This window comes from Gekko japonicus, unplaced genomic scaffold (genome assembly GCF_001447785.1).
Source record: "Gekko japonicus isolate JY-2015 unplaced genomic scaffold, Gekko_japonicus_V1.1 scaffold773, whole genome shotgun sequence".
Taxonomy (NCBI): Eukaryota; Metazoa; Chordata; class Lepidosauria; order Squamata; family Gekkonidae; genus Gekko; species Gekko japonicus.
In genome coordinates this window covers 239,441-251,268 of record NW_015161427.1, presented here as the reverse complement: position 1 = coordinate 251,268, position 11,828 = coordinate 239,441, and the positions used below count along the sequence as shown (strand labels likewise).

Genomic DNA, 11,828 nt, shown 5'->3' with positions numbered 1-11,828 from the left:
AGCTGACTCAATTACTGTAGCTGCGGACAGAGCACAAATAAAACACAGAGAGACCCACCAGGAGAGCAATGGAAAAATTTCACCCCAAGACTGGGCACCTCTGAAGGGAATCGCAAGGGTTGTTGAGGCTCCAGGAGCAAGGCATCCACCCCGGGTCACCGGCGCTCCCGCGGAGCTAGAAAGACTGCGAACCAGGAAGGCTCAGGCCCCTACAGCAGAGGCTGCGGGTTGCTTGCAAAAAGGTTCCCAGCTGATTGCCCTTCGATGAAAATACCTAGAGTGAACTGAGGAGGCGCTTTAAATACCACAAGCCCAGATGCCATTCTGCAGACCCGGGTCGATCCCTGAGCCAAGCTGAGCCAAAGAGACGAGAAAGGTCACACAACGCAGCTTACTTCCAGGATCAGCAAAAATCACGCTGCCGGACCCCACCGGCACAGCAGTTTAAATAGAATTGTGCAGGCTCTACGTAATCCCCACGTAGTGCGAGCCAAACAGATCAGGTCAGTCAGCATGGTGACGTGGGCCTGTCAGCGCGGTGCTGGCTGTTAGGCTAAGGGCGGGAAAACTTACCCGTGGCCACAATCTGGCATTTTAGATGTATCCTGGCCCTGTTTGTGGTAAGCAGAAGCTCAGGATGCACATTGTGTCCCATGCTCTGAATGACTCCTACAGTTATAATAATATTCATTAACCAAAGCTTCTATATTTGTGATCAGAGGTTATGTTCAGTTTCAAAATATGCAGGACTAAAGTATTTCCAGTTGAAAAGAATATACATTTGTAATAAAAGGAAGGCCATTTAGGATTGGATCCTATAGTTCCTTTTCAAGTCTTCCTCCAACAAAGAGAGACTTCTTTCAACAACAAAAAACCCGCTTTTTTTTTTTTTTACATCAGAGGAAGCCTTCCTGCATTAGAAAAACCGATTCTCCATTGGAGGAAGGCTTTCTCATTTGAAGAAAGACTTGACAGAAAAGAGTCGTAGGACCCAAGCCTTTAGAAATACACTTTTTTCGTGTAGATTAGTGGTTTACGTTATTTAATCATAGATCCTTCCTACTGTTGTATTTTCAATGTAATATCGCTTTTTGTTATCAATTATCAATGTAGTGTAGTATGCTTTTAGTTACTGTTCACTAGTGGTGATCATTATTGAATTGTGCATTTCATTTCTTTTAATATCTCTGCCAATTATCCTGGGGCCCTCCACTTAATAATTATAGATGAATTTGCATTTTAACATCTAAGAAAATAAAATGCTTATCTCCCCAGTACATTCCAGATGGATCAAAAAAGTAATCCTTCTGTGCAGCCCACATGAGATTGGCAGATAGTCTGCATGAGAAGGGGCAGAAGAGGAGTGAGAAAAGAGATTTCATAAAGGCCTGACTGATTTAATCTTTGATTCTAAATCAGCTTAATCCTTCAAATACACTCTACATCCATTCCATATGTGAGAATAAATGAATTTGGTGGTTTTTGTTTCCTTAATATGGATGCTTTATGGGTAACTTTCCCCCCTCTTCTTCACAATCTTAATTATTGTAGCCTGTGATTTAACACATATAGTTATGGTACTTCAGAATTCGATTAGTAAGCAGGAAAATTGGTAGGGGTATTTAAGGCCGCTATTTTGAAACTACTTTGAAATCTTAAGCTCGCAGAGGCCGTGGGGGTGGGGGGGCTCTAGAAGACAGATAGGGCGATCTGTCCGCAGTTCATTTTAAATCTGTAACTATCAAGAAGAAACTGAAAGCAGGGCTTAACCACTACTTATGTATTTGTTTAGGCAGACAAAAGGGAAGTGATGTTGATGGGCTCCCATTTGTTGGTGAGCTCTATGGTAGTAGGGGACTTGGTCTTCTTATACTGATTTGCTAACCTTTGATGTAGACTGAAATTTTCCCAGCAGTAGCATCTCCCATCAGTGGAAGCTCTGTTGAAATGACTGTATCCTAAATGGTACACTCAAAAGATTTAAAGTGGCAGGTCTTTTGAACCATGAAGCTGAATCATCATTTATTTTAGCGCTGTTAGTACATCAGCCTAATGTCTGGAAACATGCTGGGATGTGCACTACACAAGCTAATTTTATAATTATTCTCTGCTCACCTTGGCAAAGTTAGCTTTCACTAGAGGATACATATCTAATTATGTAGTGACAATGATGTAAAACTCCATAGATGCTTTCTTTATTCTCATTGCAAATGACAAGGACCTGTTTAGCTAACATGAGCCTAATAAACTGATTAGCTTGAAGCTGGGTGATATATCCATGATCTTGCCCACTTTTCCCATAAAGTGATTCTTTTCTCAATATAGAATTGTCTCTCATTGCACAGACATGACTTATAGCTTTGTGTCACAGGATTGCATAAGTGGGCTTTATGATCTGGGGAGAGGAAAGAGGAGGGGAGCTGGATCTAGGATGGTACCGCTTCTAGTGCAGAGACCTTTGTGGGGTACCTCCAGGGGGCTGCTCAGCTTATATATGAAAGAACTCTGCTTAGTCTGAACTGGAATTTGAGGGATTTATGTAGTTTTATTTTTTAGACCCAGAAGAGCGATTTAAATTGTGGAATGCCACAAAGTACAAAAGCTGAAAATATGGAAACTGCAGAGTTGGGATCATCAGTGTTACAAATGCAAGACCATGTAAGTTCAATTAAAGCCAAAGTACTCTGACATTTGTTCAGTCTTATGATGTATGTAGCATGTTCATTTTCTGGCTCTGTTATGGAGATCTGCTGTATTTGACCTTGGAGTTTCTTGCATAGTACTGCTATAGTTTATAAACATAGTGAATCTCAGGGACCACAGAGGTGACTCTAACCCTGCTGGTGGTGGTAACCTTTGTGGCAGTGGTGGGAGTGATTGGCAATATCCTGTACTGAGAATTTTATGTCCGGGTTAGCAAAATCCTTAATATAAAACCAGTGGTATAATAGAAGATGATGAGAACACTGACAACGGTTTGATTTAGTAGTTAACTAAGAGAGAGCCTTCACAAAGAAGCAAGATAGAAATCCTAGAAATGAATATAAAACTGAGTGGTAGAAAACAATAACACAGTGAGCTGGTCTTATGGGATTACTGTGATTATTTGTGGCTACTAATAGTACCATCTAGTGGAAGAAAAAAGTGATGCAAAAGAGATTTTTATGTATTTAATTTTTGGAAAAGGAATGTTCTGCTTTGTACCATTAAGAAAATGTTCTACCATTGATATGAAGGGTGTCAGAAGAAGGATGCTTCAGTTTCTCAGTGCATGTATTTTGTCAAGGATGGTCTCTTCAGTTTTTTAGTGCAGTAATGTGCACCAAGCTAGGCATGATAATGTTTGACTTCCCTTTCTTCCTGTTGGCCACCCATCAGCTTGTCCCTTCTCTGGCTCCATGTGCAGGGCTTCTGGGGTGTGTAAATTAGGTATCTGGAGCCTGAGAGAGGTGGGCCATCGCAACCATCTCATACTGAAGCACCTTCTTCATGTGCCTAGGTAATAAAAATCTGTTCTGTGCCTCCTTGCCTGATCTGACCGGTAGATGAATTCCCAGCAGGATTTAGCCATATAATCCTGAGCTAGGCCTTTAGACACGGAAATGATCCTTAAGTAGGACGAAAAGAGGTGCTTTCTCTGGTCAGTAAGCAGAGCCGAGAACTGGGAGGACTTCCTCTCTAAAGAAAGGATAAAGTTCAGCTGTATCTGCCTCCTGAGAGGGAAATGGAGTTACTTTTGTTTCATGTCTACTGTCCCAGAAATAAACAGACCAACTTCCCAATTTGTTGTAGTGCTGTGGGGACTAGTGTGAATTAACCTTTTGAACTATTTATTTAGAATAGCCCATGTGTATTTTTACATATATGTAAAATCTTTTGTGAGACTTAACCTGACAAGTTGTTTGGCTGATGGTCCCACCATTCCCAAGTCTCTAGGTATAAGTGACAACTCAGATGTGTTTTGCTGATTGACACATTTTATTTTAATAAAGCTCTTTACAAAGCTATAAAATCAATTTCTGATGTTTGATCTTCAGATTTTGATCTGTATATTACAAGTCCCTTTGGATTCAACTGTTATGGGGAGGGCCTTGAGTATTATTTTTATAAATAAATACAGTCAACTGTAAATTAAAATGAATTAAATTAAATAAAATGTTAAAAAAATCAACCAAGATTAGTGTTAGCCATGTTAAAGCTTGTTTAATCTAAATTTATTTTATGTCTATATTTTTTCATATTAACACAGCACTTCACTTCAAAGCACTTCACATTAAAGCTAAGCAAATAAAATGTTAATATAAGGTTTATAATATACTAGAAAAAAGGCCCGTTGTGGAAATAAATACAACGGCCTCTAGAAAGAAGCTCTGGGTGGGTGCCCCGGCCTTGGACACTCAGTGTCAATTTGCTGTGGCGACCTCAGCAGGGAATAATGACACTGAGTCCACCATTTTCTCTAGAGGAACTGATCTCTGCTACCTAAAGAACAGTTGTAATTTTGAGTGATCTCCAGCCCTCACCTGGAGATTGGCAACGATGGTTCCCCAGAAGGGAATAGTTGGTTTGGAGGGTGGAGTCTATGGCTTTCTACCTGTCCAAGGTCCCACGCCTCCTGAAACCTCACCCTCTCCAGGCTCCATCCCTCACATCTCCAGGAATTTCCCTCCTGGAGTTGGCAACCCTATCTCCTTCCCAGTCAATCATCAACCTACCTTTATTTCCCCCTCACTCTTCAGCTTTCCACCCCCCACACACCTGCAGCCTCTCCTATGCTCTGAAGCCCTGACTGCCACGTCACATTGACTGTCATACGGGGGCCACCTCAGCAGGATATAAGGACACAGAGTCCACCATTTTCTCTAGAGGAACTGATCTCTGCTACCTAAAGAACAGTTGTAATTTTGAGTGATCTCCAGCCCTCAGCTGGAGATTGGACACATTTTACCTCAGAACAGCCAACTGTTTAGAATGTTGGAGGCAGGACTCAGGCAAAGCAGCCAGTGAATAGGGAGACCCTCTGAATGACAGATCAGAGAGCAAACTGATTTTGGAGCATGTGGAATGTTCTAGAGAAGTGCCACCACCACTCGGCTTTTATTTATAAGGGAGATATTCCTTTTTGAAAATGAATCTGGACCCAGGCATGAAGGAAGATACCTGGCTCCTGCCTCTTCTTTTTCTGATCTAAATAAGAATGCTTACATACTACTGATTCTTATAACACTTCAAAAATGACCAGGATGCATAGGGTTTTGTCTTCTTTTAAAAAAACAGTGTATTTATTCAAGCATAATAAATGTTGGCAAAAGCTGAACCCCTTTAAAAATCTTCTGTTCAGATAACAGCAAAACTCTTATTTCTTTTCGTATAAGCGGATTCTTTTGTTCTAGCACTTGTTTGTATTGGACGAGTATGGGAGAACTCTGTAAAATTTGTTTTCCTATTTGTAGAACTGAATTGCCTGTACCCCTCTTTTTCTAGTCATGTCCATCCATCCAGAAACATCTGACAGTAGAAGAATTATTTGGAACGTCATTATCAAAGGATCCCCCTGCAGTTTCTTATTCCAACTCAGAGAGAACAGAGAAATTACAGAATGATGCCTCGTGCAGAGAACACAATTTCCTCTTACCTTTTTCGTTTGAGCAGTCAACAGTGATCCATCAACCTTTGGGGAAACTGGATGGCCCAGGCTTCAAAAGTAGCTCTTGTATCTTACTGCAGCAGGGATGTGTGCCTCCCTTGCTAATTGCTCCACCTCCAGTTTCACAGCTTGAGATAAATAAGGTTTCAAACTATACTGTGCAACTGAGTCCTGTCCTTAATTCAGCCTCTGTAGTCGAAGCTCCTTCTGTTCAAATGCTTCAGAGTCTGCATACAAACAATAACATAATGCAAGTCATGCAGCAAGCGACCAAGCAAGTGTCTCCACTTGGGAGTCAGCCGCCATCTGATACGAACCATGGACCACAAAATCTAACTCCTAGTCAAAACCACTTTATAACATCTTTGGCTGCAGCAAATACAGAAGCTTCAAATGTAACTCTTCCAAATGTGGATCTTCTTCAAAAACTCAGGTTGACTCCACAACATGACCAAATGCAGCAGTCACTTAATAAAACTCCAGTAGCTCCTAACTTTTCTTCTGCAGTTAACCAACTGGCAACACCAGATTGTTTCAAGGAATCTCACATCAAGCAGCAAGCTCTGACTGGTAAAATGCTTCCACCTACCCAGGTAATGTGTGGATTGAAGTATATTGTGGTTCTCTAGCAAGTACTGTGACAAATTGAGAAGTACCTATTAAAGTTAAAGTAAATGCAAAACTCTGATCCCCCCCCAATTGATAGTAGAAACCTTTGAAGCTTTCTGCCTGAAGCAATCACAGTGGCCCTGATCTGACTATGACTGAAACAGTAGTGTAACGTCTGTCTTCCTTTGATTTAACAAAACATATGTCTTCGAGTTTGGCTCTGCAGAAATTACTGAGCCTCCTGAGCATTAGTTGCATGCTACTGCTCTAACTTTTAATAGGATTGGCCATTTGAGTTTTTCTCCTTTTTTTTGCTGAAAATGTTAACCAAAACACAGCAAAATCAACCAAATGCATCTTCCATTCTTAGCTGACACTACTTTAGGGATAGGACCTTTTATTGGTAGATTGTCCTTCTGGGTTTTTTTCCCAGCAAGCCAACCTGTAGCCATCAGAATGTGTGTAATTTAGCAGGAAAAATATAAGTGTGCAAGCTATGGCAAAGTAAGTATTCACGTAGCACTGTATTTATTTTTCATTTGCAGACGACACAGCAAGGTAAAGAACTTGAGACTTTTCCACATCCCAAAGCCTTGTCAAAGGCAAACCAAGTATGTATTTAAATTGTCCTGTCCTATGCTTCTGGCATCAACCTTCTGTCTTTACAGAGGCTTGGGTCATTATACCTAGAATCTGGTTCTTTCATTCTAGTTTATGGCCAGGTCTTCTGCATCCTACTTGTGTTGGGCTGACCAACACTTTCATTCTGGAACTTATGGGGATTAATTGGATGGAAGCATGGTCAATTAACAACTCTTTCTATTCTGTTTCATAAAAGAAGGTAGCTACTGGCTGTTGCTTCCAATGCCTTCTAATATAGTAAAACAACTTTATTTTTTCCAAAGTAAACTGTAATAACATTTGCTTTGTAAAAGCAGATGAATACTGTCTACCAAGAGGTTTGTTTGTGAATTGAACCAGTTCCCTTTCAATGAGGTTTGCAGAAAACCCAAAAAACAGCTGAGCGATGGGGAGCAGCTTGTTCCCCGCCACTCAGCTGTTTCAGGCTGTCTTGTGCAGTCCTTTTAAACTTTAAAGGGACTGCACTAGACAGCCTGAAAAGGCCCTTTAAAGTTTAAAGGAACTTCACAGCTGTTTTTGTGGCTTTCATGCTCTATCCATGAACTGCCGCGAACCACCACAAACTGCTTTAAAAGTTCATGGAAGTTCATGATGGGTTTACCATCAAGGATTTCAGTTTGCAAACCACAAACGGCAAAATTCATGACAAATTTTGCTTTGTGGTTCAGTTCCTGTCCATCCCTATCCATAACTATGTCAGATGTGTAACTACTATGCAGAATGAAGGATAATCATAGACTTGAAGCAACAGAAACGTTTCAGGAACTACTGATTAATTTTTTACATGTATCAAACAGAATCCTAAAAACCATAGGATTATTTCATAATAGGAAGGGTGTGTGTTGTATGAATGTTTAAGAATAGGTGATGTCATTGGTGTGTGCATTGCTTTTAAATCATGTTTTGTATCCAAGTATCCATTTATGTTATGCTCTTCCATTGTGGGAGCCCCCGCAGCATGTGTCATTCCTGTACTATTCCAGTTCGTGTTATAGGAGCCAGTCAAACAGCAACCTCTTGTGCCAGGGTCATCTCTTTTGACTTCTTCCCATAAGGGCTGGAGCCTCTGACAATACTGGTGTGTGAAGAATACATGCTACGGTTATTCCCACACTGTGAAGATAATGTTGGGAAAACCTTCATATATTCATGTACTACTTCAAAAACAGTATGTGTTACTATCTTGTTTCTTGACTTTGGTAGGTAGCTTCCTCGCAGTTTGTTCCAGCTACAACCACAATGGCATCTTCAGTTCTCTTGTCGCCTAGTGTTTTCCAGCAGTCATCTGTGAAATCATCTGAAATGGAAAGCAAAGTTGGCTCTTCTTCTCCCCTTACACTTGGAGTCACAGATGTTCAAACGTTACCTCCTACAATTCTCAGTAGATCTCAGCTTCAAGAAACTTTAATACATCTAATAAAGGTACTGCCTGTGACTTAAGTATGTAGCCAATGCAGAATGAAAAGCCACATGGCTGTGTTTATGAATAGCATTAGGCATCATAAAGAAGGCTGACTACCGTGGGCACTGTTGAGATAAGTATTAGATTAATAGCAAGTAGCCTCTAATAATATAAGTTGCAGCTCAAGCACTGTTGCAGTGACTTAGCAAAAATATTAAGAGCAAAATAAAGTGAATATCATTAATCTTGTTAAGTAACATAATTTATTCTCTAGTTGGATTGTTGACCTTTTTAAAGTGACATCTGTTGGTTATAACACTTCAGAGATCTAAATCTGTTCTTTACAGTGTCATTGCAGGCATACATATGGGTTCTATGCCTGCACAGAGCAAATGGGCTAGATCCTTTCGAACAGGTCTGCAAGTGCGGGGGGGGGGGGTGACTTTCACTGAATCTCCCCCTCCTGGGGCAGCTCTCTCACTCCCCTCCCATGCTGTTCCTGTGGGCCCCCCACCCCTAAGAGCAGGTTGGAGGGGTATTTTGAACTTCAGTAGGGGGAGAAAGGTGAGAAAGCCACATTCTAAAATCTAACCACCCATGGTAAATTTCAGTGGGCCCCAGGTCATAGTTTGGGACTTTCTAGAGCCATTAGGTCTGCAGCTTTTGGTGGGAAATGCACGTCTCATGTTTACACTTTTTGAATATCTGGACATAGAAAGCAAGCTGACAGAGTGCTTTTAATATACTTATTTTCAGTTGCGAGGCTGCTTTGTGATTCACAGTATTTACTAGTACAGTTACAAAGAGACATCTCTTATAACCCATAGGACAGGCTAATGTTAAGTGGATTGTTTAGCCCTCCATCATCACTAGTGTTGCAAACCTTTGTGCAACATCAGTGCACTCCAGTTCTTTCTACACTATTGGTTAGTTTCACAAATGGAAGTACAGATCTAAAAATAACGGGCCATCAAAGCATAGTACTCCAGTAATAGAATTGTTAGGACTAAAACAGGCCCATACTAGAGCATATAGTCAGCTTTGTAGCCTGTGTTTTGTTTCTTTGTTGCTTTTTTTCTGCACAAGCTGCTGTTTCTTTTTCCCTGCTGAAATCACAAGTGAAACAAAGAAACATGCTGACTATGAAGAAGTGGAGGGACAACCCCAGTAAAGAGAATTAAACTATCAGCAATTTTACTTTGTAATTACAGTCATGTGGCACTCTCAGGTTCCTACCATTGGTCTTGAGAATGCTCTTTGTATTGCCTTGAGCCTATATGAGCACAGCTTTTGATGTTATAGAGAAAGGACTATCATATGTCCTGTGTGGTCAATTGCTTGATCAAAACCAGCATCATTTGAACTGTGATTAATTTTTTTAAAGTTCTGGTCCAGTTCTGCAAGAACAAGGTTTTCAAAATGCAAGCATTGGGGCATGAAAAAGAGTGCTTTGATCGGCATACTAAGAACTATGGTTCTCATAAAACAACAGCATTGTTTATATCTTTTCTTTTTCTTTCTTAGTAAAATTACTATATTGGCTTAGACTTAATAGCATAGAATATATAAACTATTATCTGTTTATAGAGGAAAACCAAAAATATGAAATCAAAATTAGCAGTCTAACAACTCTGAAGTTGCTTAGGATGACAGAACATAACAGCAATCGTGCTGGGCATGATCAATGGTCAATAGAGTTGCGTTTCTCACATTAGCCAGATGTCCCTCGAAAGACAAGCATGGATGCCAAATAGGGATGGGTACGAATTGGCTCATGAACAAAAGTTCATGATGAATTTTGGCCGGCTTGTGGTTCACGAAGCAGTGTTTGCAAACTGAAGAGCCGCCATGAACTTCTACAAATTTTAAAGCCGTTTGTGAAGAGCAGAAAGCAGGGGTTTACATGGCTCTGAGCCATTTAAACTTGTTTTCTGCTCCCTGCCATTCAGCTGTTTGGTTTAAATGGCTTGGAGCCTTTTCATCCCCTGCTTTCTGCTCACTGCTGCTTTTGGCAGGGAGCAGAAATCAGGGGTTAAATGGCTCAGAGCTGTTTAAACCCTGCAGGGGTCACAAACCGATACGAACCAGTTTGGTTTGTGAACCTACATATCCATTCGTGGTTCAGCCATGAATCACAAAAATGCGGTTTGTGCCTTTCCCTAGTCCCAAAGCCTTCCTGTTGCTGCCTCCCAGCAACAGGTATTTGGCCTCCAACACGTCCTCAGTGAGTGTGATCCTCTCTTACAACCAAGAGCCCATCACCACATCTTGTACAAGTGAATTCCATATAGCTATGGATTATGTAAAACCCTTCCTCTCTTTACCTTCTGTTGACTGCCCATCAGCTTAATTAGGTATCCCTGACTTCCAGTATTATGGAAGAGGGAGAAAAAGTTCTTTCTAAACTGTGCCACTTCTTTCCATGTCCTCTTCCCCCACCCCCAGTTGTCCTTTTCTTTTCTAAATTGAAAACCTGAAATTCTTCAGTGTTTGTACTTAGGGAAGGTGCTCCTGCCACTTGATCATTTCTGCACTTTCCCAGCTCTATGATATCCTTGTTTGAGATTATGACTTGTTAAAGGATGTCCAATCAATTTCTTGATGAAACAGGATGAATCCTGACTCTTTGTCCTTCTGACCATCCTAGTGTAGGTAGGTTTCAGCTGTCACTTGCATCCGCTGTATAGAAATATTATAAAATACATCCATTTCCTTACCATGCCAGAACATAGATCTTGGTAGTTCTTTTGTTTCTTCTTTTGTACCAATTAATGGCAGAACTGCATTAATGCTGTTGTTCTTGAAGTTCTGTAGGTTTTTGGTGTTTTGTTTTGCCCACGCTGCTTTATAAAAGCTTGAATTTTGTGATTCCCAGCCAGAGGTCTCTTCATTCATTTTGTTCCTCCGATGGCCACTTTAAATATATGCAGGATTAAATTACATAGAAAAAGCTGTTCTTGGGTGTTTGTCAGTGGTTTGCTTATGTGTGTGTGTTTCTCCCTTTCAGAATGATTCGAACTTTCTTAGTACTCTTCATGAAGTTTATTTACAAGTCTTGACCAAGAATACAGATGGCATCAAATTGTAACAGAAGTTTTATTCACTTCCTCTGACCTCCTGTCTGCTCCAGAAACAATTATGCCTCTTCTGTAAAACTGTTTTTAGAGATTGTGGGGGGGGGTTTTCCTTAAAGTCTTAATGTTCTGACTCTAGGGAGGCGTTGTTTCTTAGAGGAACTTCTGTAATGCTCTCAGAGGTAATCTAGGTTTCACTGTGATCATCACCAGCAGGATTTTATTTCTGTGTGGAAAAAGTTGTCTTATTGTTTAATAGCACATTAGTTTGGAGGACATTTAAGTGAGTAAATTAAAATGATTTAGTCCTCCATTTTTCTTCACTTCTGAATAACTGGGATAAATGTGATCTGAACTGTGCATTTAGCAGCACAGTAAAGATGACTGAATTTGTAAAATTGTCTGCTACTGGAAAGAACTGTGGAGAGACTTTCTTTAGGGGTTGGGGGGAATG

At 40.5% G+C, this 11,828-nt stretch overlaps 1 protein-coding gene across 1 annotated transcript in view; it reads left to right on the top strand.

The window, feature by feature from the left end:
- The window catches only part of DCP1A (decapping mRNA 1A), a 41,487-nt gene extending 29,987 nt beyond the window's left edge, over positions 1 to 11,500 (top strand). The window contains exons 6-10 of the mRNA XM_015428849.1: positions 2,557 to 2,658; positions 5,485 to 6,240; positions 6,802 to 6,867; positions 8,102 to 8,320; positions 11,308 to 11,500. Coding sequence (XP_015284335.1) covers positions 2,557 to 2,658; positions 5,485 to 6,240; positions 6,802 to 6,867; positions 8,102 to 8,320; positions 11,308 to 11,388 — 1,224 coding nt within the window. The 3' untranslated portion in view covers positions 11,389 to 11,500. The remainder of the gene's footprint in view (positions 1 to 2,556; positions 2,659 to 5,484; positions 6,241 to 6,801; positions 6,868 to 8,101; positions 8,321 to 11,307) is intronic.
- The last annotated feature ends 328 nt before the right edge of the window (positions 11,501 to 11,828 follow it).